Raw genomic sequence first — 27511 nt, 5'->3', positions numbered from 1 at the left:
CCGGTCAAAGGAATATGACCATTTCCCGCCTGCTAACTACCCGACTGGCGGGCCGGGCTTTTCCCATCACGGGTATCGGGTACCTGCGGTACCTAACGGACCCGGGCGGACCCAAGCGGGTATCGGGCCTCTGGGCCGTTATCCCACCCCTACTCCACGGTCTTCTTAAATCAAAAGATCATAACATCAGGATATTCATAAAGGAGTGGATATCAAAATTCAAATGAGCTTACAAACTAGAGTCCCATAACAATGAAAATATTATTTGTACAAGTGCCATGGAAAAATACAAGCTACTGCTCGACGAGCTGAAGAAAAAGACACTATCAATCTCCGGGGCCAACTGCACGCGGCCTACTTGGTCAAAAGAGGTTTTGCTCACCAACAAATTAATAGACCAGATCTAAGAGAGAAAATTGGGCCTCAAGGTTCAACTCTAAGACCTCTCTTCAACAAAAAAAAAAAAGAAACTCCAAGACCTCTCATATTGTGGGTTTTTCAACATCTACTATCCTTATCAATTAGGGTTATTTCCCTAATGGCCCCCTACTTTGTGACCAGCTTCCTGCCTGGCCCCCTACTTTAGCAATAATTCCCATATGGCCCCCTTCCATTATAACACCGTTACTCTCTCTCCTCCATCTCTTTTTCTCTCTCTGCCATGTCACGCCACATCATATGTTACGCCACCTCATCACCTTCTCCGGCAGAGGTCGCCGGCCGGCGACCTTCAAACTAAAAAAAAAAATTTTTTTTTTATTCTCTTCTTCTTCTCTCTCTCCTATTTTCTCTCTCTTCTTCTTCTCTCTCTCCTATTTTCTCTCTCTTCTTCTTCTTCCTCTCTCTCTCATCTTCTTCCTCTCTCTCTCTCATCTTCTTCCTCTCTCTCTCTCTCTACACACTCCGGCGAAGGGTTTCCCTTCGCCGGAGTACCTCGATCTGTTCAAGAACAGACCTTCAAGGTTTGTTCTTTGAACAGATCACGGTCTGTTCAAGAAAAGACCTTGAAGGTCTGTTCTTGAACAGACCTACTCCGGCGAAGGGTTTCCCTTCGCCGGAGTGTGGAGAGAGAGAGATGATATTAAAAAAAAAAAAAAAAAAAAAATTAGAGAGAGAGAGGAGAGAGAAAATAAAAGAAAAATGTTTTTTTTTTTTAATATTTTTGAAGGTCGCCGGCCGGCGACCTTGCCAGGGAAGATGATGATGTGTCGTGCTAAGATGATGTGGCAGAGAGAGAAAATGAGATGGAGGAGAGAGAGTAACGGAATGTTAAAGATAACGGAAAAAGGGGGCCATACGGGAATTATTGCTAAAGTAGGGGGCCAGGCAGGAAGCTGGTCACAAAGTAGGGGGCCATTAGGGAAATAACCCTATCAATTATATGAAGTTATCACGACATTTAGAACTAGCATTCCTATACATTATCGAACTCGATTGTTAGATTCAGACCGTGTTCCGCTATTCTCCCACACCCCCACAAGTGCAGCACTTTGAGCCGTACATGTCTTGTTGTGGGACATAGAGCACATGCGTTTGTTAAGATCGAACACCAAACCAACTGGCACTGAGTAAAGAAACTTAGGTTTTATTTACTTGATCATAAAATTTCCTAAATGATTCTCATAGTAACAATTAAGTAACAAAAAGGGATATCAGATTATGTACGAATGAGATTTTGAAACTCCATGGAGTCTGAGCAACAAAAATCAAGTCACCAGCAACAATAACCAAACTCCACGAGGTCTGGGAAACATTATCTCCTTCATCAATTTCCAAAATAGTTTTCCTTCCAGAAATCTTTAGAATTTACTACAGAATACATCAGACCAAGGGCAACTCAGATAACACTGACTCAGCAGGCGGGGCTCTCAAGCACAAACTGTGGCTCGACCAAAAACAACCACTAGAAAATACAACTACCAAAGAATTTTGAACAACAAAGGCAGCACATGAAAAGACATACTCAGACTTGTTACTGGATCAAAAACCTGCTAGATTTCACGCTAGAAGTATGCTGGAGGCCTTTATTCTGTCCAAAACTTCACAAAGGCATTGATAAATGCTTTCATTATTGCCCAAGCTGGATTAGTCTCACCATCTAAACGTTTCTTGGATGCGCTGTCCCAGGATTCACTGCTCAAAGAAACACCAGAAACAAGATAAATATTTGAACAGGAGTTGTAAATTGTAATAATTTCAGGAAACGAAAAGTACGCTAGTAAGTTGAAAATCCAGCACTAAAGACACTCACAGGTTAATCCGGTTCAACGTGGAGTTCCTTCCTTCCTCTGTGTTGAGGCTGTCTGATGTCACCGCTGTACTTTCAGTAACAGTTGTTTTAGCGTTTTTATTTTGGGCATCAATGCCGTTTGGAGCAAGTTTAGTCTGTAACATAGCAGAACATTCGTCAACAAAATTTAGGTCCTCTTCACAAGAGATACATACATAATCAACTAACATTTGAAGGTCCCCATACCCATAGAAACCCCAACAACTAAGGCCTTCTTAATGTGTAGACTTATTTGTGGATAAGAAAAAGAATATATGGTGACCTATTAACTACCTTCCTGATACAGATGGGAAATTCTTGGGCTGATTGGGTATTGACATGATCAAGAAATTGACATGATTAAGAAATTGAGCAACCCGGAGGAGACCCACCAACTGAATGGCTGTTAAGTGTTAATCGTGGTTTTCAAGTTCCAGCATGAAAAAGCTTCACCTGACCTATGAGTATAAATTTATATAGGACAATCAACCAAAAGCCATAAGGGTTTTGGTAACGCTTTGACTGTGTCATATTTAGAGAATAAACGGCCCAAGGACCCAGTCTTACAACTTTTATTGCTCTACATCGAGTGTATGAACATAAAAGTTGCAAAATACGAATAATTATAAACATGCAAAATGGAAAATGATTTTCACCTCCACTTCTGGAACCACCTGATTTTGACGAGGATCCTGTAAGGTTGATAGATTACCGGAAGACGGCTCAACTTGGACTTCTGTTTCCTCCACACTACTACCCATAACATTTTTATCACTTGTACAATAATTTGAACTTTCAAACAATGGATCAACAGGTTTTTTAGTTGATTTTTCATCAAGGGAACTACAATGCTGATTTTCTGATTCCAATAAGTCTACTTTTTCTAATAAATCTGTTTTGACTGTTTCAGATGCTTCTTCCAGAGCTGTAGTTGAGTTTATTGCTTCAACGGATGTTTCATCCACACCTTGCTTCTGCTTGGGAGAAGATATTAAAGGAAAGGTTTCCACGACAACATCTGTTGCTATAGAAGTTACTTTAGAAGTGGGAGATCGTACAAACTCTTCCACCCTTTCCGACTCACCATGCAATTCATGGTTGATTCCAACATGCGAATCTTTCGTCTCACCATTCACCGATGATGAAGATTTAGTTGCATCAGTTCCATTGACTTCTTTATCCACCAAAATCTCATTGTTAGATTCATCATTGTCAAATGTCCGCTGCTGCTTACCATTTATTTGCTCGGTCGAATTACTAATTAGTTCTACGCTGTTAGCATGAGAAACAAAATGGGTTCCATTTGGAGAGAAGCTCAAATCACTTGGAGGTTGAGTGGAAATTGATCCTAGAGGATATTGTTCAGAAAATTCATCATTTTTCTGCTCATCTGAAGTGAATTTTGCGGGACCAAGCACTCGATTTTCCTGAATTACTTCTCGAACAATTTCACGGACCGTGTAAAAAGATCCACCAACTTCTTTGTGTGTGAGATTAAGTGATGGAAAGCTTCCATCATTTGCATTCTGGTACCTGAAAACAAGTTAATATTGTTTGCATGAACAGTTGGTTTACGGATTGGAAATTAACAAACTGACGTTAAATCAACAGGAGAAGTATAGTCAACAGTGTTCTTCAAAGAGGGCATTACTTCTTTATAAAAGATACAACCATATCCTTCCTCTCCTCCTTTGATCGCCGAATCCGTGATTTCTTACCTCCAGAATCACTGTTGTTGGCTAGGGCAAACGTTTGCCCTAGACAGGTAACCTTCATAGCTTGCATTTGGAACCTACCATATCACAATTAAGGTGAGGAGAAGTCCAGGTTTAAGTTTTATTCGTCAAACAATTTCAATATATAATATATTCAAACAATACCTCACAAGTAGTAAGCTGTGACCAAGAGATGATCCAACTGAGACGTGGACCTCTAACGATGATTCAGTTTCAGCCCTAAAGGGAAATAAGAGATCCGACTAAACATTGTAAAATAATACACAAATAGTAAAGAATCACGTATTTAACTACCATGTCATACTTTGAGAGCAAATAATAAATCAATTAGTCAAACAATAGTAAAGAATAACAAATGGTGTAGTTCAAAAAAGCACCTCGTTGACAGTTAGGAACGTAACCCATGTTATGTGACATTTCAATAGTCGGATTGTCTCAAATGTACTACTCACTTCGAAAACCCCGGAGGTCACAAGTTCGATTGTCATTCATCGGAGGTAGAAACTCAAGACTTTGAAACTGTGTTACTAAGGGTATAGAAATAATGGTTGAAACTAGCTCTTCGTTAACAGTGTTTGTAACAATTGTTGAACTGTCTTAAACCTAACCCTATATCAACATCTTCAGCTTTAAAGCATTTTGAAGTTCTCAAATAACAATAACTACTAACGAGTTGTAATCTATGACTCATAAATACCACATTTCAATCGACCATGGCAAAGAGAAAAGTAACAACATAAAACACAAGCCAGAACAAAAACCCTAGAGAATCGTCGAAACATTCAAATGAAAACCTAAATTCATACATTTTAAGTTTAAACACTCAATTTTATCCAAAAAAAGAAACACATCAAAATGATTGAACTATGAACCCCCAGTAAAAGAATTCAGCGATGAAGTGAGCGCCATTAAGTAACTCTAGTCAAGAAATTTGTAGGAAAGGGAGAAAGACTTTACCAGGATTTCTGTAGCGAGAGAGAGAGAGAGGAAGTAAAACCCTTAACAGGGTACAAGGCGCGATACCAGCACTTGAGTGAGCACCGAGTAGGGTGCTCCAGTAATTTTGTTCAACTTAACCGTCAGCCCTAGGACCGTGCCTTCTTTTGTCGTCCCTAAACCCTGGACGCTGAAAAGCTATCACACATCTCTATGAAATTGGCGTCGTTGTGTAGGAAATTTTGATATTTTAGCATGTCCCGTGGGACACTTCCAACAAAATAAAATGTCCCATGGACACTGAAGACAAAGTTTTTTGAAACTCTAGTTGTCCAATGTCAATCAAGGTTTTCTTTGTTCAAGTAGCAAAAAAGAGACTCTAAACTTTTCATGTCTCTAATTGAGATATCTAAAATACTTTGCTCGCAATTTATATACTATGATTTAGAGTGTGAATCTTATTATCTAAGGGCAAAGGTGATTTAGCCTTCAATCTGAATCGAAATCCGTATGATTCAAGGGTCGTGGGCAAAAAGTCCAAAATAAATATTTAACTGTGTTTAAGGTTGCAACTTAATATAAAATAGGTAAAAAGTTCATCTCTTTTTGTATATTTTGTTTTTGTGCCGTACAAATACACAAATGTATCACTAATGTGTTGATTGTTTAGTGAATTTATAAATATGTAGTGAATTTATAGATATGTGTACAAATATGTTTGTTTTGTAGGCAACACAGACCAAATTGCGTGGAGTTTAACAGTAAAATGTACAGGATTACTTACATTTTGTTTAATGTAATAAAATAACATTGTCATCCAAAAATGATTTTTTTTTGTGGATTTCAAAAAATAGTATATGCAAAAATGATTTATTTGGTGCATTTCAAAATTTGATTTTTTTTGGACTTTTGGCCTATTTTGTGTTAATAGTGGACTTATTGTACACTCTCATTTTAGAGATTCTCTCTCTAGACATTCTATAATAAATGTGTCCATCTCATATTAGAGTGTCTAACTAAGAGCATCTCCAATGGGACACTTAACAAACACTCTAAAAATCCTAAGTGTCAAGGGTCAAAAGAGATTCTCTTTCCTAAGAGCATCTCCAATGGGACACTCTAACAAACACTCTAAAAGTCCTAGTTGTCAAGGGTCAATAGAGATTCTCTTTCCAAAATGTCAATATAGAGACACTCTAATTTTTGTTGGTCTCCAATAGAGATCTCTAAAGTGTCTATACTGAATACACATGTCCTTCTTCAATTCAATTGATAAAAAGTAGTTGAAAAGCAAGATGTTTTATTGGTTGAAATTTAAAAGTAACACTTAGAGTGTCTCAAGTAGACACTCTCATTTTAGAGTTTCTCTCTCTAGACACTCTATAATAAATGTGTCCACCTCATATTAGAGTGTCTAACAAAGTGTTCCATTGGAGATAGATTTTTAACAAAAACTCCAAAAAGTCATGTGTGACACTCTAAGTGTTAGAGATTGAGTGTCCCATTGGAGATGCTCTAAGCATCTCCAATGGGACACTCTAACAAACACTCTAAAAGTCCTAGTTGTCAAGGACCAATAGAGATTCTCTTTCCTGAATGTCAATATAGAGACACTCTAATTTTTGTTGGTCTCCAATGGAGATCTCTAAAGTGTCTATATTTAATACACAAGTCCTTCTTCAATTCAATAGATAAAAAGTAGTTGAAAAGCAAGATTTTCTATTGGTTGAAATTTAAAAGTAACACTTAGAGAGTCTCAAGTAGACACTCTCATTTTAGAGTTTCTCTCTCTAGACACTGTATAATAAATGTGTCCATCTCATATTAGAGTGTCTAACAAAGTGTTCCATTGGAGATGGTTTTTTAACAAAAACTCCAAAAAGTCATATGTGGCACTCTAAGTGTTAAAGATTGAGTGTCCCATTGGAGATGCTCTTAGGGTCCATATTTTAGACCTTCCACCAATACTTTGATGATTGAAATGGATGTTTGATATCTCCCATTTCCATGGAAATAAAAGAATTTCCATGGAAATAGGTATTTCCACCGTTTGATACGAAGTGTAATTCTATGGCTTTAATTCCCTAAGGAATCTGTTTCCATGAAATAGTCCACTTTTAATTCCTTGCTCCCCCCTCGGAATTAGTTTCCGTGGAAAGCGAAAAATCAAAATAAAAATATTTTAATATATTCGGATACTTGAAACTTAATATTTATCTCCATATATGTTCAAAATGATATTTTTACCCATAAAATTTAGCAAAATAAACTTTTACTTATACATTGGGCAAATGCTTACCAAATGACATGTTTACAAAGTTGTCAAAATGATATTTTGGAATTTTATAGCCAAAATTACATTCTTGCCCTTTTATAAAATCAAATTTACATTTTACCCTTATGTTGTCAAAATGACATTTTTACCCTCGTATAATACCAAAATGACATTTTTACCTTTAAATTAGTAAAGTGACACAAGGTTAAATAATTTTACAACATATGAGTAAAAATATAATTTTGAAAACATAAGGGTGAAAATATAATTTAGACATAAAGATGAAAATGTAATTTTCGCAAAAGTAAAAATATCATCATTTAGACTATATAAAGAGTAAATAAAACTCTTAATTATATATTATATTCGTAGAAGTTAGTTGTCAACCAAATAACAGAGTTCGTAATTCCACGGAATAATAAATGACTACCAAACGAAAGAACTCTTATTTCCACATAACAAATTCCGTGGAAGAGTTTCCACGGAATTCTTTTATTTCCATGGAATTGTTTCCCTGATATCAAACACAACCGAAGTGACTTTAAAGGGAAAAAAATGAAGATTACTTGTAATACATTCTTAACCAAGGAAACATTTCTAGTTCACGTGCCCAATATATAATCTCATCACAAGAACTTGTGAATATTAGCTAGTCCACAAAATACAAGAGCACCTTTTCATATTCTACAACAAAAGCGGAAAAATACAAGACAATGAACGATATTGTTGTTCGAAGCCCTAAGTTTATCTACTTCTTCCATGAGGGGAACAACAAAATTGAATCACTCTGTCAATCGATCTATCTCTTTCTCCCACTTCAGACCATTCATCTGACGACCAAAAGGAACAATGAGATTATAACGGAAAACCTGCAATTCGTTCAATGAAGTGAGTTAGTTACAAGAGGGTCCTACTAGTTTCTACTTCAAGCCTTTTGAGAATGCAACATGACAGTACCAACTTAAACTATACAAGGTGCCAACATAACCACAAAAGTTAATACATGCTCCGCTCGACCGCTCGGCCATGTCCTATTATACTCGTCTCTTCCTTGTAAAGCTAATTTCTCCTAGGTAAATTTGAAGTAGTTGTGCTCGCTAGTTTGCCTGGGCTCACGATAGCCCAAATCAGGTTTTATGGATCTTGGTTTAGTCCCCACCACCCCTTCAAATATGCAGAAATCAAAGATACACGAAGTAGGTATTCAGGCGGGCAAGTCAGTCACTTAGCCAGTTCAGGACTTAAGATGCCTCATCAAAACCCCAACTGCTTAGGCAAAGACATAAGTTATCGAGTTTGTGGATTAAATGCGAAGGTATATTTATAATTACTCTAATATTTTTCATACATATTTTTGGCGATGGTGCTAATTACTCACCTTATCGTTGATTGCACGCAACTCTATTTTGAGGGCTTCGGAATGTTTGATCCATTCAGAGACATCTCCAGTTAATTTGTTCGTATGTGCCCTTCTTAGGATCATTCGCCACTCGGAAATTTTGCTCCTTATCTCTTTGTTGAGTTCGACCCACTCCGGTGCACACCCATTCTGCGAGAGAATTCTGTATAAAGTGTCTTCAGCTGGATCTGCATGAGGATTAGTAGCAAGGTCGAGGGGTTTACCTTTTCCGGGTAAGTTCTCAAACTGTCCTTCTTCCATCGACTGCCATATTCTTTGCTCAACCACATTAATGATGTCAGTTTCGGACCTGTCAGTTGCAACATATCAGACTATTAGAGGTAGCTGAATTTCGTGCACTTGCTAAAATGCTAAACAACATTTCATCTTTTTTTCTTCTCAATATATTTTTTGGTAGACTTACATGACAATTTTCTAAAACCCATGGGTACGACCAAAACAGAGAAAACCTAAAGAAGATATTTCTTGAGATAATTGGAACTGACATAACTAGTGATGTATAGATAAGATTACAATGATTAAAAGACGTCAACTGTTCTAAGAGCTCTAACATATTCTTCTGAAAATCAAACCAATACAACATTAAGACATTAAGTAGGATTTTAACTCAGAGTATGACTGTACGCAATGTTTTAAAAACGTTGAAGCCGTACACCTCGAGGTGCGCCTTGCCTAATGCCTCAAGGCATACGCATTTGAACCCAAGAATAAAACATGTGCATCTGAAGTCACGCTGTTTTCGAGTTTTGGACAACATACAAACATTAGTATTTTCTGTTGAACACTTCAGACTATATATTATAATAATAAAGTAGAAACAACTGTAATATGTTTTTACACAACTGATGTCATTTTCCTTAAAAAAAAAGGACCACGAGGCGCCCCATCGCCTTGTGAGAGTAAACCCCCTTCAGGCGAAAAATGTATTCTAAACAAAAAGTCTAGGGAGCCCGCCATTTGGGGACTCCCTAGAAACCGTCTACCCTAAAACATTGATTGTACCATGCTAAATATCATTGGTACACCACGAACTACTCTGAGGTACTATAGCATCACCCTGTTAGGTAAGAATAGTGTAACAGCTAATTATTTGGGAGTATGAACCATGAACAAAAACCCTAAAAACTAAATCGAAGGAAATGCCTAATCTATCAAAGTTTTACACAAGAAATTGGTACACACAATTCATTCTTTCAGAAAGGCAGAAAAACCTAAATAACAACCTCTGATACATATTCCCTACTGTGGTTGAGAATCATACTCCATGACTATAATCTGATGTTTGGCTATAATCTAATGAAATTAAAAACCTCTGTTTCCATCTCGCATAAAAATGAAATAGAAGGATATACTAAACTTATGACGAAGATTTCCATATTAACTTTCTAGGGTTCAAGGTCTGTAATCATGTACAAGTATAAACCCTAACCAAAATGAGCAAAGGAATAGACGATTAGAAAAAGATGAATACCTAACGGCGTTACGTTGGCCACGAAGTTCAGGTGGGAGTTTCCGATCATTGACAGCGTCGATAACAGCAGATAAACGATCACCTAGCTTCTTCTCCGGTTTGGAAGTGGCGGTGGAATCAGATTCCAGCTCGGAATGAGCTCGTGAAGAAGAAGAACCCAATCGGGTTTTTTGCTGGATATGTGAATTTGATTTCGTGAGAGGCGATGATCCAACTGTTACTATAGCTGGGATCGTTCTTCTACCCAACCTCGAAGCCATGATTGAACTCATTAGGAAGATCAACCTGGGAGGAAATCTCCTTCTCGATCGACGTTGCTCCTTGAGAATTAGCTTTAACGATTCATACTCGCCGACACGCCGACTCTGTTACATCATTTGACGCGTCGGTTCGCGACTCGCGTGTCATCAGTTTAACCGTCAAATGGTTCTCAAATCAATTTTGGCTCTACTTTCTATAACAACCAATCCCCAAACGGACTAATAAAGAATCATTATAGGCTCTATTGGTGTGCAGTTTTGCATGTATGGGAGTTCTATAGGCAGCCTCTTGGTGCCCAATTGGAAAATTTGGACCCATAGTGGTGGAGACTGGAGAGTTCTAATTTGGTTTCTAAAATGATTATTGCCCTAATCAAATTCAAGGGTTTTCTTTCTATTTTCAAAAATTTTATTCATCCGTCCCTTTGGTCCCCCTTAGCCCTCCGTCTGATGTGGCGACATATCACTTGACATATACTTTCACCGTTTTCTCTCCATTTGTTTCATGCTCAAGTGATATGTCGCTACATCACGTGGAGGGCTGGGAGAGGGACCAAGTCGAGGGATGAATATAATTTCTCTTCTATTTTTGCCCGTGTAAAATATTTCAATAGGTAGTTTGTAAATGGTAGACCAAAGAGCCAACAACCCTTGGCTTAAGTGGTAAGAGGTAAGTCTTCCAACTTAGAGGTCAAAGGTTCCAGGCACACGCTTACCAATTCAAAAAATGGTAGACCAAACATTCGTCAGCAACCTCCAACTATTTTTTTCTATCTTCTTCCTCTTCCATGATGTTTTAGGCAGAGATCAATCGATTTAAACTCCAATTTAGAGTTTGAGAGAGAGAGAGAGGACAAAATGATAGTAGTGAGGTGATGGGGAAGGCAAACGACTTTGTTCAACCAGGCGAAAGAGGGTAGGACAAGGAGAGAATGCCAAAAAATGAAACAAAATGTTGCTTGTTAAACTTGCCTACTACAATCATATTTCAGAGCCAGATTAGAGCGCTGGATAAACTATGCGTGCAGATTTCCTAGTTGGTACAAATACAGGGGATCCAAAACTTAAACTATCCAACTCTGAAATACGAAATGCTCTCTTTGTCCAGATGGGCAAACTATATACCGTGCCAAGAATCCGCAACATAAAGCTTTGTTGTTATAGAAGAAGCTAAAGAACACTAGCTAGCCGTGTGACTTAAAGTTGAATCATATGCCTGAAAACCGGACGTGTTATCTATCTCCTCCAAAATCTTATAACAGTCCCGAGTTTCATATTTGCCTGTTCTGATCTGGAATCCATTTCCATCTTGGGCATAACTGGCCTGTTCACTAACATATTTAAAGCAAAAAAAGTGCTAACGGAATAGTACTTGAAATTCAAGATCAAACAGAGAATCCATAGATGATCTTCAAACATTACAGCGTCTAAACTATGAAAGAAAATCACAGCGTCTAAACTATGAAAGAAAACTCGAAAAGTCTCATCCACAATTGAACAAGTCTGCCGTTTACTTTCTAAATGCTAGCTACTCAAAACTTAAATCTTCAACAATCCCATTGTTGGGCCAAATATGCCATAACCTGAGAGAGACAGAGAGAGAGAGAAAGATTCGTGCTGGGAGCCGTCTGTTGTCTTTCTTAATTAGTTGACAGCAACCTGGGCTGATAAGAAATTGGCCTGAAGGGTGTCCTGGCCACCAGTAGATATCGTCTTTGACAGCTTCAGCACCTGGACTGCTTCCTCCACTTTAGCAGCCAACGATTCTGGTGATTCCAATAACAGAAGCAGTTCCGAGTTATCCATCTCCAATAGCATCCCTGTTATCTTCGCCGCAAGATCGGGCTAAAAACACCAAACGAAGAACACAATTAAGAAATAATTGGGTCAAGTGTGAATCTTTAAGGAAATAAAGCTTCATGAAACACGAGTGCCAATTCATCCTGTAGTAATAAGATTACCTTGAGTTTCAGTACAAGAGGGTAGAGACATTCACCAAGCATCTGTTTTTGGTGCTCAGGAGAAGCAGCAGCAAGTATACTACTCAACATTTCAGACGTTCCTTGGGATTTCGATCCAGCAGGTGCTCCAACAGCAGACTTGAAAATACCAGAAGAAACTCGAGGCCCATTGTTCATCTCGCGTGTCTGGCCATTTGCTATATTGTTGTTCTGTCGACCAGATTAAAAGACGTCAGATAAATGAGAGCTTGAGCTCACATTCTGATTCAGGAATAAGATAAATGTTATGGTGAAGCAATCAATAATGGAATTTCGTGATGCAGTGAGAAGGAAAAGCTAAGAGAGTCTTCAACCAAAAAGCACGAGTCATGAATCTCGAAAGTCACATACACAGGCATGTCTAATGGGAAGTGCAATAGAATTCTATATCCACTTTACTCCACACAAAGATGAGAAGGCACCTGCTGATTGCTCACATCTTGTAATGCAGGTTGTTGCAACTGTGGCACAGTTTGACCTCCACTTTGAGGAAGCATTGGCCCGCTTACCCTTCCCCTATTTTTCCTATATTGCCTGGACGTGTTGAGCATCTGCAATATAGAAAAATAAGCATATCCAACCAAGTATATCTGCTAAATCGGCAATGGGTTATCAAAAGTGCGTTGAAATAAAATAACTAAATATTATGCCCCTCACCGTAGGACGTGGTGTCGGCTGAAGAGTTGGTCTGGGAGGAGGCACAAATCTATTGGTCCTCCATTCAGGTCTGAGTCCCAAAGGTTGGTACATAAGCCCTTGCTGTGGAACTACACCAGGAGGAGCGGTATAGTAAAGAGGAGAATATCCAGCAGGGATGACAGGAGCTGGTTGTACTGCAATTCCTCCCATTCCCTGTGAAAACTGAAGCTGCAATTGTGCTTGTCTCTCCTCTTTCTTTTGGGCTATAGCTACGTACAGAGGCTTCCCATGAAACATGTATCCTGTCATATAGCAATAAACATTGATCACTGAATGAGGGAAGCACCATAGATGAACATAAGTACTTTTGACTCATTTGCGGCAAAATGCAGCAAAATCTCCTACAATTTGTATCGTGAAACTGCTGCCCATCTTACAATTTGTTATTGTGGATTAAGCAACTTGATAAATTGAATCTAAGCAGAACAACATTCAGTCTAATTCATTGAGTTAGCTAATCGAGTCATCTAGCTCAAGGCACCTCATCAATATTCATACAGACAAAAGAGAGAGCAGAAATAACTCTATCATCCATATTCGGTTTGGGTATCCTAAACATGGTGCCCTGACTGACTCCCTCTGGCTAGTGTCCAATAGATACCATAACTCATGTCTGAATTGGATCATGTTATTATGTTTTCCATGTGTATATATATACAGAGCAAGAAGGATACTAAATTACCGTGTAGAGTCGTCACAGCTTCTTTGGCTGCTTCAGGAGTTGTGAAGCATACAAACCCAAAACCCTTACTCGTTCCTTTGTCATCTCGCATTATCTTTGCAGAAGTGATTGTACCATAGTGACTGAACCGATCTTTCAGTTCATCATCATTAACACTGTCATCAATGTTCTTAACATATACATTCGAACCCTGAATTCCAAGAACATAATTAGAAAAATAAGGGAGTGTATATGTAGTGTGTATACATAATATATGTGTATTGACAGAGAGAGAGCATTTACTACCTTAAATTTCTCTTCTTGCTCCTTGCGCCGTTCCTGGAACATCTCAGATAATATCTTTTCGCGCTCTGCTTTTTTCTGTGCCCTAGCAACATACAAGATTTTCGATCCTATTTGACACAAATATTAAATAAAATGGCAAGTCAGATAGAGATTGTGCTCACATTATTTTAACAAGATCAAAGGGAAGAACACTTACCAAGTTGTTTTCCATTCATTGCCTCCATAGCCTCTTTTGCTTCGTCAGGGCTCTCAAAGTTCACAAAGCCAAATCCCCTTGATTTCTCATCATTGTCTTTCATGATAGCCAGTTCTGTAACTTTTCCATACTCAGAAAATTTCTCCTTAAGAAGCTCTTCTGTGATATCTAGGTCCAGATTCTTTACATACAAATTGGTAAATTTAGCATCAGCTTGAGGTGGAGATCGATCACTCTTCTTCACAAAATGGCCAACATATCTATACAGTTCAAGAACCCGAAACAAGAATTTAATTTTAATTCCTATAAAACCTGAATCACAGACTGAAGTAAATGAGAAAATAAAAAGATGCACATACATTTGCTTGCCTTCCATCATCGATCCATTAAGATTTTCGATCGACTTATTAGCAGCTTCCTCAGTCTCAAATTGAACAAACCCATAACCTTGGCTTTTACCATCTTGAGAAAAAACAACTTTGCAAGACAAGATGTTCCCAAACTTTGAAAACATTTCATGAAGCTTCACATTATTGATTGAATCATTCAGATTCTGTCAATAAAAACACAAACTCAAACATTCCATTCAAAACCCTAAAGAAAAGAGTAATTAACAGACACATCTAATCTAATACTTGACAAGATTCATTTACCTTCACAAATAGGTTTCCAACTCCACTATTTCTTGCATCTGAATCCCGATGACACCACATAACTCTTATCATTTTCCCATTCAATAGAGTATGATTCAGTTCCTTAATAGCTTGGTTTGCTAAGTCATAAAGAAAACAACAATCAAATCACAGATGACGAAAACCTAAACATAAAATGCAGAACTACAAGATAGAGCAAAACCTAAACCTAAATTGCCTAAAATGCATTCAAGAACAGAACAGAACAACAAGATAGAGCTAAACCTACACCCAAATTGCCTAAAATTCATTCAAGAACAGAACAACAAGAATAAAGCAAAACCTAAACCTAAAATGTAATAGAGTAAACCTAAAAAATCAAACAAATCTAAACCGCATACAGTAAAAGGGAACATCAAAACAAAGAAATGTCCATAATGGGAGAAGAAATTCAAGAATGAAGATTTTCAGTACGAAACAAACAGAGAAATTGAAGAATCAAGATATTCAAGAATCAAGAAGAATGAAAAAGAAGAGGAAAAATAAAAGAGAGAGAGAGAGAGTGATTAGGTTTTAAATGACTACCGTCTTCAGAGGTTAAGAAGTTGACATAACCATAACCAAGCGATCTACCAGAAGTTGAATCTCTACAAATTCGTACGGAAGAAAGATTATTAATGACATTAAAGGCATCCCTGAGTTGTGAATCAGAAACGTCATGATGAAGATCTCCGACGTAAAGAGAAGCCGGAATAGAAACAGTATCAGGAGGAACCTCCATGAAATTGTAACTAACTAGCTGCTTCAATACAATAAAAGCGTCTGAAGAGAGAAAGACAGAAGAAAAAGCTGATTTAATTTGTTTTTTTCCTTCTGAGATTACTCTGTCTAGAGAGAGAGAGAGAAAGTAGTGAGTGAATTTGCTTATTTGGTAATACAACAGAATGGTGAATAATGATGGAAGTGAGTACTTATATAGGTGCAAAAATGTAGAGAGAGAGAGAGAGAGAGAGAGAGAGAGGAATTTGTGGATTTGCATGGGAAGGATGAGCTTGGTGGTTGTAATAAATTGACCGGATGAGACAGTTGAAGAGAGAGAGAGAAAACGGGGTGGACAGTGAGGGTATTTCGGCAAATCATTACCGGCTGACCAAGTCAGTCCGCTTCACTCTCTCTTTATCTCACTACAAATGTCGACCCACGAAAATAACCGTTTTCTTCTGCGTTTTGTTGTCTGAAAAGCTATCTTTCCTATTTGGAGGACCGGAAATTCTAGAATACCATGCGAGATCACCGCCTCCATGAAATTGTGAAATGTCACCTAGACCCGATGACCACATATCTATGTTTTTTTGTTTTTTTTTTTTGATGAGAGATGTTTTTTTGTTGCAAGCACGTATCTAATTAGAATTCAGGCAAGATAATGGTCCTATATCATTTTTGTTTTCTAAGAAAATGTTAGGTTAAGTTCAAAAAAAAAAAAAAAAATGTTAGGTTAATCCCACATTGATTGTGGAAGGGACATATTGTGTGTTATTAAGTGTGGGAGAAGCCTTACCTCTTGAGCTAGCTTTTGGGGTGAGAGAGGCACCACCCAACAGAAAAGAGAGTCTAAGCCACAACAAAAATGTGATTGATTTGGACAAAAACTATTTTATGTTGATTGATTTGGACAAAAACTTGGTAAAATAATTCTCCTCGTAAAAAAAAAGTGGGATAAAAAACTCTCAAAATTTTACTACAAAAATGTGGGAAAGTCAATCTCCCACGCTCATCCAAATTTTGTGCTAGCTTCCTCGCGTTCTCTCTCTCTCTCTCTCTCGTTCTGACAGTTTCGATTTGTTTTTGCTATTGTTATCGGTGTTGATGTTTATATCTTTATCAATTGGGATTGGAGAGGGTTTACATTTTTGGTTTCTTAAATTTGAAATAATTTGGCACCATGCTTCTTCAATTTCTCAATGGATTTCATTAGGAATCTTGGAATCTAGTAATAGCAATACTGCTGCAAAGGATTGCCACAATTCCTCAACAGTCATTAAATATGATAGTTGAAGAGAGTCTGGCAACACTACAGCCGATGGTAATAAAATTCGTGATATCTATCCCTCTTGCTTAGAGATTTGGGGAAGAGAAGAAAACACAACAGTAGTTGCTAGTTGGCCCAGTTGACCCTCACTTCGTACATATTATGATCCAAAGAGAACATCTCTTATGAAGATTTTCACCAAATCAAAGTTATTCGGTTTGGTCGTCGACCTATTCCAGCTCATATTTCAGTTTTTACCAAAATTTGTTTTGTACATCTTGGCAAAATTTCAATAATTACTTATTCGTTTTGGTCCGCGAGCTAAATGAGAAGTGAAAGTAGTCGATGATGTCGCCAACGAAAATGGGGAAGGAGGTCCTTGGTTGGTGTGTTCAATAAAACTTAGACTTGGTCTTATCTAATTTCCCCTATAACAATTCTGAGTTGGGGCGTGTATAAACTATCCACTTCTGAATTCTATGTCCTTTACTAGGAGCCCATGTTTATCTGGGCCTTGAGAAGGTCAGAAGTAAGATATAAAGTTGCATTTGGCTTGAAAAGAAAACAAACTCGCCTGCAAAACCATATTTGAAGAACAAAAATTTGTGCATTCAGAGAAGTTAAAACAATAGATACCCAGATAATAATAATGGTATGTATAAAACGAAAGATCGAAAGACGGTTGTCATGAATAGCGAAAGTAGATTTTCTGATGAGCTGCTCATACTCGATTGCTGTTCCGTGCCAACGAATTCATCCTTACCAGAAGTCGAGGAAACGTGGACGGTCGATGAACCTGAATTTTGGAAGGAAAAAAAAACAGAGTTAAGAGTGTTTACGGAAAAGATTAGAGATTATCGGGTATTGGGATAACTTACAGTCATAGTTAACCCATCCAATGCGTTGACGAGCAAGATCGTAAATGACGATCTTATCTTTTAGAACAAGGTCTGTTAAAGAAGAAATGAATATATATTCTTTCAGACAACAGCCCATGTAGGTCGATGTATTTAGAAACAATTGAAATAGTGTTCTCATAATATGTATGTGTTTATGCAAGTATTTCAATCGAAGTTCGGTAAGAAATGAAATTCATGGGCATATCAAGGAAGGTATAAACATGAGAACTTTAGTTTCATGGTATTCTTTCATCTAAAGCAAGCAAACTTCTTTTATAATGTTGACCAAACTATCTTCCTATCTACATTGATGTCCTTGTCTATTGTAACCGCGTTGCTTGAAGCTTCTAAGGAGGTTTTTCATCAAAAAAGTGAATGAGCAACACCAGGATCAAATCGATCTTACATGCTCCAATAAGGGTGGGAATTGAACCAAGTCAGGCACACACTGGTAGTTATCTTATCGGGCCTGACCGAGCGGGCTAAATATTTTCTTGCCATTGGACTGTTAAGGAGACTTCGGTTGGACACTTCCAAAGATTTTGGTGCCCATAGCCCGACAAAACCCAATAGAATTCCAGACCAAAAAGGCTTCGGCCTAATCAAAACTCAGGATTTTAGTGTAGACAGAAATATGTATGAAAACCATAAGTAATTTGATTGTGCATGTTATGGTAGCATTTTTCATGTATCTAATAATGAAAAAAAGGCTTTGTAGCTTCTTGATGATACCTCCTAAAATTGTTAACCCTCGTCCCACTACTTTCTGGAAGCCAATGCACCACGAGGGACCATCCTGTTGTCAGAAAAACAAGTCAGCGCTCAGAGCCCAAATCAAATAGAATATAGTTTAATCAGGTATGAGAGATGATAAAAAAGAAAAGGAAGAAAGGCAAACAACTCACAGTAAAATGCCTCTCTACAAGATAATCCCTAGGTCTTAGAATCATGGATGCACCACCTTCGAAGAATAAAGTAATCGGAGGAAATATCAAGTCGACACTGAAAGCAGAACAAAATGCATTACAAGGTTAGTACCACAACTCTCAAATGAAAGATGATACTTTTCAGAGTTAGATTGAATCATGTTCCGTCTAAAAGAACCTGTCTGTGATCATATAACACTGCCAGTTCTCGGAATTAGGTGTAGGACTCGCAGATTGTGAAACAGCACTTGTTATCTGCAAGTAAGAGAAAAGGGAACAAGAGTTGATTGGAAGGAAATTTTCTGCAACAATGTAGTTTTGAGCTTCCTTTTGAGAAGTGCTGGGGCAGATTTGGCCCCAAACTTGTACCTTTGACATATTAATGTAATATTTTTTTTCTCTTATTCAAAGAAAAAAAAACCTCACATAAAGGAATACGTCAAACTTTTAATCACCAGGTAGATTTTTTCCATCTTCGTCACTTTATTAACTTATCAATTTATAGAATTAAACACCTTTCTCCAAGTGTTTGTGAAATCTAGCAATAAACCCAGGACACAAAGAAAATGGTATATAATAAATACTTTGTGCTACTGTAAGAGAGAGAAACTGAAGGGCACTAACTTACAGAATTGACAAGAGGATCATAAGCTTCTTCAGAAATGTGTGCTAAAGTTGTTCCAGAATCAACTATTGTTCCATGTAATCCATTGCTTGATGTAGCAAATACGGAAGGATCAATGGGCAGAATTTGCTCACCAACAGCTATTCTTAGCAGATTCAAATTATAATGAGGCCTGGGATTTTGGAGGGGAAAAACAAGCAAAGAGCCACACAATTAGCATATATATAATGAAACGTCGCATCTTTATCATACGCTCATTGCAACTAGCTAGAAACAAAAAACAAAATAGTTGGAACTTTTCAGAGCTCGGAAATTAGCAAGTATCAAGATAGTCATGCGCCAAAAATGACAGTTGTACAAGAAAAGCTGCACTGTTGTGACAGAACCATAACCATAAATCATTTTACATTCCTATCTAGCAAGGAAAGAAATAACCTACTGTGATGGAACAATTGGGGTATAAACGATACCCGGTTCCTGAATCTCACCAAGAATCAAAAAACCTCCTCCATAGTCCTCTCCCTTTAAGCAATGTCCGAACACCCTTGGTACCATTCCTGCTGAAGACAATTGCGAGACGACAGAAACAGAGTGTTGCCCGAGTCCAAAAATACCATCAACTCTTTTAGTTGGCATTGCTAAGTCCCCAGATTGAGAATTGCTACACCTATTTTTAAACATCAACAGCAAGTCGAAAAATTCATAAATAAATGAGTCAAAAGTAACAAAATCAGGAGAAAATCGTTCGTTACACCTCACCCAAAAATAATGCGAGCTGAAGAGTTTACAGTCAAAGAGTCCCTAATGAACGAATTGAAGTACAAAACGTCTGATACATAAAACCCTGATGTTGCACTGCCATCTCCATACTCAAAAGAATAACCACATGGAGAGTTCTGAGAAGAGCAACCATATTCAGTGGGTTTGATGGCTGAACCACACATCTTGGATGAACAGGGAACCACAGAAGCTGAAGACGAGCTATCTGGGTTGAAGAAACTAAACTCGATCTGTAACAGACAGAAAAACTAGTTTTAAGAATTTCAGCTCTACATCCTATTTGTTAGTTTCACAGACTTGATAAGAATTTTTTAAAGCTGAAAGGAATTATAAGAGGTGAGATAAGGGTTAATTACATTGAATACACTAGATTTTGGGCAATTATCGCAGGGATCACAAGCGACCCATAAGACATCACTTCCAGTATCAATCTGCACATGGAATTCTCTTGGAGGAGAGCCTAATGTCACTTTGGTGGAGTAAAGCCTAAAACGAAATCAATACTAATTATAAACCACCATATGGGGAGAATCATACTATAAAAAGATAAACAAGAATGATGAGAGAAAACAGAGAAATATAAAAGAAGAGAAACACTGGCAGGCTAAAATTGACACCCAGATCAAAAGGTAAATGAGAGCAAAGAGAAATATCAACTAACATACATGTCCTTCGGCATAAGATGCCATGCCAGATTTATTCGTAAAGAAAGTTTACATATCTTAATGCATAAGGAATACGAACCATTTGACAAGAAATCCTTCGTAAACAGTCATAGAAAGACTGAGAGAAAACTTGTCAGGTTGTGTTTTTTAAATCTTACATACCTTAGTTTCAGAACCTGGTTGAAGATAGAAACATAAAATTGTAAAAAACAATAAAATAGTTATAGTATACAAGTATTACTCCCACTGCTGGAGAAAATAGGGCACTAAATAGGAGTATCACTACAAAAGGTAGCCTGGTTAATGGGACAACTCGGTAAGCCTATCTCTTTTCAACCAACAGACCTCAAGTCTTTGATCTTGTTCTTCCCTGTGCTCACTTTGCGAATTGCATAAAGAACGAACAAGATAAGTGCCAGAAACCAAGATCGAAAGTCACGAGTGGCATGAGAAAGGTCTGAAGTTGGCAAAGCAAAGAATATGCGCAAGTTTAAGTTGTGGAGTTGATGATTCATCTGGAAAAAGTCAGCACTCCGGTAGAAAACACTAGAAAGGAATGGGTAATCCGGTCTGAAGCTAAAAAGTGGAACTCTAAAGCTTAGAATAAAAACTTGTGTAGGCTCATGATACATTGTGTATGAAGTAAGACCTTAAGAGGGTCGTAGTCCGAAATTCCAAGGTTCGCGGTATCTCTAAATCTTATGAAAGGGCAAATGCCACACTGAGGGGGTATGGTATTACCGAATTGTAGGCATATGGCCATATCCTAGTAGAGCTAGACCAATTTACAAATGGTATCCTAGCATGAAGAAGCAACAAAGAAGCTTCTTGTCAACTGTTATAACAAGGATCTAAAGAAACCATAAAAGTAATAATAGAAGTAAACAATCATACAGAATAGAAGAGATTTACATGGTTCTGCCGGTGAGACCTACTCAACAGCTTAATAATGGGGATGATGATTATCACTATGTATTAAGAACAAGTTTACAAATATATCTCAAGGATTTAAGTTTTTGTAGCTAACTGAAACCCTAGCACTCCATCTCCATCTCCACCACTCTCTCTCTCTCTCTTTCTCAAAAACCGAAATGGAAGAGAGTGATTAACCACAATTAATGACTATAAATCAGTAAAAATTAATCCGAGATCAAGCCAATTTACAAGTAATTAACGAATTATCAATAAGAATTTACCCTGACGAGGATGGATCGTATGAACCATGAAGAGGAAAATTGATAACACCACTGAAGCTCTGTAAGAGTCGATTATGACGAGCTCGATCACGAGCTCTAAGTTCACTCAATTCAACTTTATTATTCGCCGGAAAAACTCTTTCAAGTTTCAGAGTTGCCGGAAAATCACTACAATCAACTACTTTATTAACGGAGAAGATCATCAGTGATGCGGAAAACAGAAGTACTAAGAAACATAAATTGTAAAGTACCGGTACCATTTCTGTTCAAATTTTCACTTTCCTCTTCTGTCAAAAAGTTGGAGGAAATGAAAAAAAGAGAATGAGTTTAGAGATGGCGATGATCTGGCGGAGGATTTCTCTGCATCTTTGCAGCTCATAGAGTGCGAAAGGTAGAGTTTTAGAGAGAGAGAAAGTGAAAGTTTTAGAGAGAGAGAGAGAGAAAGTGAAAAAGGACGAGGAAAAGGGGGAAAGACAAAGCAATATGTGTTTGTGACAATTCGAGAACAAATATTCGGAATCGTAAAACTTAAGAAATAAAGGTTATTTCTCAAATGGCCCCTTAACTGATGATTAGCTTCTCGTGTAGCTCCTTAATTTATCAAATACACCGAGATGGTCTTTTTTTGGCCGTTACTGTCGAAAGACCGTGAACTTTATATGTTCTCTCCTAAAATTAACTTTCGTTAAATTCTTTCACGTCAAATCTCTTCCTCCCTCTAAAAACTGTCTCATCATTTATGAGTTTATCTTTCTTAAATGAACTTTTTCTCTCTCATCTTTGATTATGTCAACTTCTCTACCAAAAACAAATCCCCCACCAAAACTCATATGAGATAAATTTACAGAAAGATGTAATCTTCAGAGACACTTCTTTCACGATTTAGCTCTCTTAACGATATCAAACTGATTATGCAATTTCTTGATCTCAACATCTCGATCAATCTTTTCTTTCTCAAGTTCATTTATCTCTCTAACAATTTTCACCATTTCTCTCTCTAGATTATAACAGTTAATCTCCAAGTCCGATTTCTGTTCGAGAATACAATCGTAATCCTTCCAGATCTGATTGATTTCATTCTGAGATTCTTCATTACTTTTCTTCAAATCATTCACTAAATTTCTCAATTTATCTCTCCCATCATATTTTTTTTTCCTTTTTCTTCACTAATTCTCTAGAAGAGGGCATTTCTTCTCTCTTTTTTCTCTCTCTAAGAGGATTTTTTCACTCTAGATTTGTTAATTGGGTAATTTTCTTATAAAAATTGATCAAACAGATTCATGGGAATATGTTTTAGGGATAGGTTTAGGAGATATCTTTACTGAACAACGGGTGAAATGAGATAAACTACTAAAAGTGTGATCTAATTTCAAGAATTTCTTGAGTAATCATAATTTCAAGAAGTTTCACGCAGTTGTAATCTTGTCTTCTTGTGTTAAAATCCTTGTAATTGAGTAGAAAAATATAGACCAATTAAGCATCAGATCCTTTTTTTCTCTCTCTATTGAAATATTCAACTGATTGGAGTTTATTTTTATACATTTTGATTTTTTATCAACTGTTGAGGAACGATATCTACTTTTTGTTTGCTATAAGAACGTGATCGGAGCTCGGAGAGTGTCACGGACGATCTAATATTCGATTGAGGATAGGGAAGAGAGTAAAGGAAATGAGCAGAGAGTTGAATCCGAGATTACAAAGATCTGCAATGATATCATGACAGATCTAGAACATCTTATTCCTTTATCATCAGTTGGAGAATCCACTGTTTCTACTATAAGATGTGAGATTATTCTTCTTTTCCATTTATTTGTGTAAATTTTGATCTACTTGGTGCTTGGATTTATTTTAGGGTTTTTATTCTTTTAGAGCTTTAATTGTAAGCTTTCCTGAATGGGGATTATTATGGCTATGAGGAATGGATTATTATGGCTTCCAGAAAAGGAGAATTTAAGAGTGGTAATGATAGAAAGAGGTTGTTGATCAACCACTAAAAGCATATGAGGAATGGTTGTGCTGCTTTCTTTTTGAAGTATTAATTCTATGTAGGTCCTGGTGTTGTATATGTGTGAAAATAGAATTGGAATCAAAATCTCTTCTTATTTGATTTTTAAATTTAATGAATAAAAAGATCTTCAGGATCTCCATTAATGGAGGACATGAAGGTCAGCTTAGAGAGATATAGATAAGAGAATGAATGCCCTTTTTTAATTTCCAAATGGCCTTCTAGAGAGAGAGAAAATCTTAGGAAGAGAAGGAGAAAAAGATGATGGGAGAGAGAGAATTTGTAAAGTGAAAAAAAGGAGAGTTGAGTGTCGACGTCGTAATAAAAGAGGGTATTTCTAGAAAATTTTAAAAAAGTTAACGATCAATGAACGGTAACGTCAAAATGTGGACGATCACAGTATTTTCGATAAACTAGGGAAAATTTAGGAAATAACCCAAAAAATAAACAGGTTCTATGGGTGAGGTGGTTTGGCTCGGGGCAAAAATGTTTGGGGAATGAACTTCGGGCCCTCTATTTTGATCTGATTTACTTGATTAGGTTAAAGGAATGAACTTTAGTTGACCAATTTATTTTCTAATTGTTGTGGAGAAATAATTTTAACTGAAATCTTTTGGTTTTTTCTTTTTGTTCCCTCAACTCCACCATTTTTCTTCTATATGAGCGATGGTAGCAGGCAAATAACCATTATAGGCAACCTTTAACTTTTTACAAATCTTTTTTCTCCGCCCACCATCTCCCACCACTCTCTCTCTCTCTCTCTTTCTTTCTCTCTCTCTCTCTTCTTTCATCTCCATTTCTTTTCCCCCTCTCTCTTCTTCTCCCCTTTTCTTTTCTTTTCAGTTTTTACGACGAAGGAGAAGATCCCCTTGTCAGAAATCAGTATTGAACTGGTTGGGACTAAGGCTGGGAAAAACACTCGCTGATCGAGAGCCGCCCGGTGTCCACCCGAGTCTGGAGACACCCGAGATCGTCTGAAACCCGGTCGGGCCAAACCCGGACCGACTGATTAGAGTTGTCGGGTCGGTCTCAGTTTTGAAGTTGTCCGGATCTCCGACCGAGCCCGGACCGGTTGCCATAAGAACCGCTAGATTAGGACGTAAGTCACATTACCAACCGTTGGGTTAAGGGTTTCGCCCTGGGTATAAATAGGTTTTTTAAAGAAGAAAACCTCATAACCTAGATGTCTCTTTCTCTCTCATCTCTCGAACTCATCTTCTCTCTCGTCTCCTCTTTCATCTCATAGACTTCTCTCTGAACTCATCTCTCTCGTCTCCTGAATAGTCTTTGTCCAGCTCTCTAGATCTCTTTTTCTTTCGTCTCACGGGTTCTCTCAAAGTTGAAGAAGAACAACAAATTTGAAGACAAAGAACTAAGTTGAAGAAGAAGAACTAAGTTGAAGAAGAAGAAGAACAAAGAATAACGAATGGATGACAAAGAAGAAGAACAACGAATAGATGATGATGAAGATGAAGATCTGTTTTTTGAAGATCTATTGTTTTTCTTTAGATTATTTCATATTGTTTCTTTAGATTTTTTGGGATGTAGTAGGTGATGAAGATTATTTCATATTGCTCCATGCATGTGCTCCTAAAGGTCCTGCGATTCCATCAAATACAGGTGGCCCCATCTTCTTGAAATGGTGATAATGCTGCACCCAAGTCATCTCAGTCGGTGGTCTCTGATTCACCACAGGTACCACAAGACCTCCTGTTTCCCGTGTTGGAACCTGAACTCGATCTCGCTCCCGCAGTTTAGCCTCCGCTGCAATGTTAATCAAATCTTGCAATGCAGTTGCGTCAATGGTCACCGTTGCCCTTCCATTCGGGTTTTGAACTGGAGTTGCACTGCTCTCAGCTTGCGTTGTTGTACCCACAGTTTCTGTTGATTCTCTATCCTCAGCAAAGACTCCTCGACCTATCGCCCTGCCTGCACCTCGGCCTCTCCCCCTGCCTACACCTCGGCCTGTACCTCGGCCTCGGATGCGAGCACTACGACGTCCCCTACCAATAACTCCATCCCCGTCCATGAATCTAATGAAGAGAAGAATAAGGAGATAAACTAAATTAGAGTCACACACAACAACCAAGAAAAGATTAAAGTGCCACTACTGCTTCTAACTGTCTAATAGCCCTAGACACAATCCCTAGGATTCATGAACCTAGAGCTCTGATACCACTTTGTAACACCCCAAATCCAGATTTCCACGTCGGCCGCCATGAAAACCTAAACTTAAAGCATTTCTCCGCAGAACAGTAAACATATACGATATACTCATCAAGGAGACAAATAGTATCGAACATGAAGCTCAAAAAGTAACAATAAATCATCTAATAAAACTTTACTAAGTTTTTCAAAACTCACATGATGCCTCTAAATTATCGACACATCTGTCGGACAAGATGAAACAAAAACAACACCAAGTATTTAGGAGATTCAACTCCAAATAACTACCTAAAGAAAGAAAGAAAACCACTAAAGAAACTCCTCAACGGCTAACTATGACTCAAGCAGGTGGCACTTCCCGATTTCCTTGTCCTGAAAAATAAAAGGTTGGGTCAGACCCCAACAAGTAGATTTCGAAACCTCTAAAGCCTCAATAGACAGTTTCAAGAGCTACCAAAACAAATAGACAACCACATATCATGTAAAGATGTCCAAGTATAGTATCCGAGTTGTGACCATTAGAAATAAAGTGTAACACATATGTAACAAACAACAAAAAGCGACATGACGAGTTGGTGTCCACCTTATGTAAGAGTGTGGTCCACAAGGTCATCCATTGTGTTAGCGCCGACCCCATACGCTCCATACCTATATCACATCCGGTAGAGAGGGTTGAACCAACCACAAAACTCTTACAACCCTTCACCAACTCCATCACGTCACACATACATAATATCACACCATTTGTAATAAAAAACCAAAACTAATATGACAAGTTGGTATCCACGTTGTATGAGAGTGTGGTCCACAAGGTCATCCATTGTGTTAGCGCCGACCCCATACGCTCCATACCTATATCACATCCGGTAGAGAGAGTCGAACCAACCACAAGACTCTCACAACCCTCCACCAACTCCATCACATCACACACATATAATAGCATCACACCACAACATACATAAATCAAAATCATATTCGTTAGTATATTACGACATACGAGTTTCATATTTATAATATTTTACAAGTAATGAATTGATGTATAACAATAGCCTAAGATTCCCATATCATGTTGAGTACTAACACATGTTCATGTATCTACATTAAGGATATTGTCCAATAGTGAGAGGCATCTAATTATAAGAGTTATATACTAAAATCATGGCAAATAAAGAGGTCTAGCCCTAAATATCATTGTAATACATGAATGTAGCATGAAAATGTTAATAGAGATTGTATGGTTCATCAAGTATGCCATTAGGGCAAAATATCCTACAAAACCTAACACACATAGATAGGATTTCAGAGTTACCTAGAAAAGAGTTTGTAGAAATGAAGGATCTACTACTTCTAGTATATACA

General features: G+C 37.7%; 4 protein-coding genes across 8 annotated transcripts; all 4 read right to left on the bottom strand.

The window, feature by feature from the left end:
• Nucleotides 1–1742: 1742 nt before the first annotated feature.
• Nucleotides 1743–5275, bottom strand: LOC147568055 (DNA binding protein). 4 transcript variants are annotated; one of them, XR_015230947.1, is made up of 6 exons: nt 4963–5133; nt 4150–4224; nt 3921–4061; nt 2609–3802; nt 2252–2494; nt 1743–2133 (listed from the first exon to the last, which is right to left on the bottom strand). XR_015230947.1 is itself a non-coding variant. In XM_086654503.1 (6 exons), the coding sequence occupies exons 3-6, from the start codon at nt 4052–4054 to the stop codon at nt 2025–2027; spliced, it is 1254 nt and encodes a 417-aa protein (XP_086510629.1). In that variant the 5' UTR covers nt 4055–4061; nt 4150–4224; nt 4963–5275; the 3' UTR covers nt 1743–2024. The 4 variants fall into 4 exon arrangements, 3 of the variants coding, with proteins under 3 accessions (XP_086510629.1, XP_086510630.1, XP_086510631.1); XM_086654503.1 differs by having other exon boundaries at nt 2252–2385; nt 2926–3802; nt 4963–5275; XM_086654504.1 differs by having other exon boundaries at nt 2252–2385; nt 2944–3802.
• A 2520-nt stretch (nt 5276–7795) lies between these two features.
• On the bottom strand, nt 7796–10587 carry LOC147568054 (uncharacterized). Its single transcript, XM_086654502.1, has 3 exons — nt 10108–10587; nt 8595–8925; nt 7796–8085 (listed from the first exon to the last, which is right to left on the bottom strand). Exons 1-3 carry the CDS (start codon nt 10377–10379, stop codon nt 7999–8001), a joined length of 690 nt encoding a protein of 229 aa, XP_086510628.1. The 5' UTR covers nt 10380–10587; the 3' UTR covers nt 7796–7998.
• Nucleotides 10588–11745: 1158 nt separating this feature from the next.
• Nucleotides 11746–16172, bottom strand: LOC147568053 (polyadenylate-binding protein 7-like). Of its 2 annotated transcripts, none has more exons than XM_086654500.1 (10): nt 15447–16172; nt 14883–15001; nt 14589–14782; nt 14230–14489; nt 14034–14140; nt 13749–13938; nt 13025–13308; nt 12790–12918; nt 12329–12538; nt 11746–12212 (listed from the first exon to the last, which is right to left on the bottom strand). In XM_086654500.1, the coding sequence occupies exons 1-10, from the start codon at nt 15898–15900 to the stop codon at nt 12012–12014; spliced, it is 2148 nt and encodes a 715-aa protein (XP_086510626.1). In that variant the 5' UTR covers nt 15901–16172; the 3' UTR covers nt 11746–12011. The 2 variants fall into 2 exon arrangements, with proteins under 2 accessions (XP_086510626.1, XP_086510627.1); XM_086654501.1 differs by having other exon boundaries at nt 12805–12918; nt 15447–16098.
• A 1288-nt stretch (nt 16173–17460) lies between these two features.
• On the bottom strand, nt 17461–22488 carry LOC147568052 (aspartic proteinase 36-like). Its single transcript, XM_086654499.1, has 10 exons — nt 21982–22488; nt 20477–20606; nt 20100–20350; nt 19780–20007; nt 19344–19512; nt 18894–18970; nt 18695–18791; nt 18522–18585; nt 17769–17840; nt 17461–17686 (listed from the first exon to the last, which is right to left on the bottom strand). Exons 1-10 carry the CDS (start codon nt 22239–22241, stop codon nt 17511–17513), a joined length of 1524 nt encoding a protein of 507 aa, XP_086510625.1. The 5' UTR covers nt 22242–22488; the 3' UTR covers nt 17461–17510.
• Between the last annotated feature and the right edge of the window lie 5023 nt (nt 22489–27511).

The sequence above is a fragment of the Eschscholzia californica genome, unplaced genomic scaffold (genome assembly GCF_041429995.1).
Source record: "Eschscholzia californica isolate CP2 unplaced genomic scaffold, dmEscCali1.0.p SCAF_1, whole genome shotgun sequence".
Taxonomy (NCBI): Eukaryota; Viridiplantae; Streptophyta; class Magnoliopsida; order Ranunculales; family Papaveraceae; genus Eschscholzia; species Eschscholzia californica.
This window is presented reverse-complemented; position numbering and strand designations above follow the sequence as displayed.

What these genes read in the sequence shown, in the direction of transcription:
- LOC147568054 (XM_086654502.1), bottom strand. Translation starts at nt 10,379, where the DNA reads ATGAGTTCAATCATGGCTTCGAGGTTGGGTAGAAGAACGATCCCAGCT. An exon ending in GGCCAACGTAACGCCGTTAG is followed by an intron (nt 8,926 to 10,107) that starts GTATTCATCTTT and finishes TGCAACTGACAG; the next exon opens with GTCCGAAACTGACATCATTA. An exon ending in TGCGTGCAATCAACGATAAG is followed by an intron (nt 8,086 to 8,594) that starts GTGAGTAATTAG and finishes AACGAATTGCAG; the next exon opens with GTTTTCCGTTATAATCTCAT.
- LOC147568052 (XM_086654499.1), bottom strand. Translation starts at nt 22,241, where the DNA reads ATGGTACCGGTACTTTACAATTTATGTTTCTTAGTACTTCTGTTTTCC. An exon ending in TTGTAGAGAGGCATTTTACT is followed by an intron (nt 18,586 to 18,694) that starts GTGAGTTGTTTG and finishes TTCTGACAACAG; the next exon opens with GATGGTCCCTCGTGGTGCAT. An exon ending in TGGATGGGTTAACTATGACT is followed by an intron (nt 17,687 to 17,768) that starts GTAAGTTATCCC and finishes TCCAAAATTCAG; the next exon opens with GTTCATCGACCGTCCACGTT.
- LOC147568053 (XM_086654500.1), bottom strand. Translation starts at nt 15,900, where the DNA reads ATGCAAATCCACAAATTCCTCTCTCTCTCTCTCTCTCTCTCTCTCTCT. An exon ending in ATGATGGAAGGCAAGCAAAT is followed by an intron (nt 14,490 to 14,588) that starts GTATGTGCATCT and finishes TGAACTGTATAG; the next exon opens with ATATGTTGGCCATTTTGTGA. An exon ending in AGCTGTGACGACTCTACACG is followed by an intron (nt 13,309 to 13,748) that starts GTAATTTAGTAT and finishes GCTATATGACAG; the next exon opens with GATACATGTTTCATGGGAAG.
- LOC147568055 (XM_086654503.1), bottom strand. Translation starts at nt 4,054, where the DNA reads ATGCAAGCTATGAAGGTTACCTGTCTAGGGCAAACGTTTGCCCTAGCC. An exon ending in GTTGTATCTTTTATAAAGAA is followed by an intron (nt 3,803 to 3,920) that starts GTAATGCCCTCT and finishes ACTTGTTTTCAG; the next exon opens with GTACCAGAATGCAAATGATG. An exon ending in AGGTGGTTCCAGAAGTGGAG is followed by an intron (nt 2,386 to 2,925) that starts GTGAAAATCATT and finishes GCTATGTTACAG; the next exon opens with ACTAAACTTGCTCCAAACGG.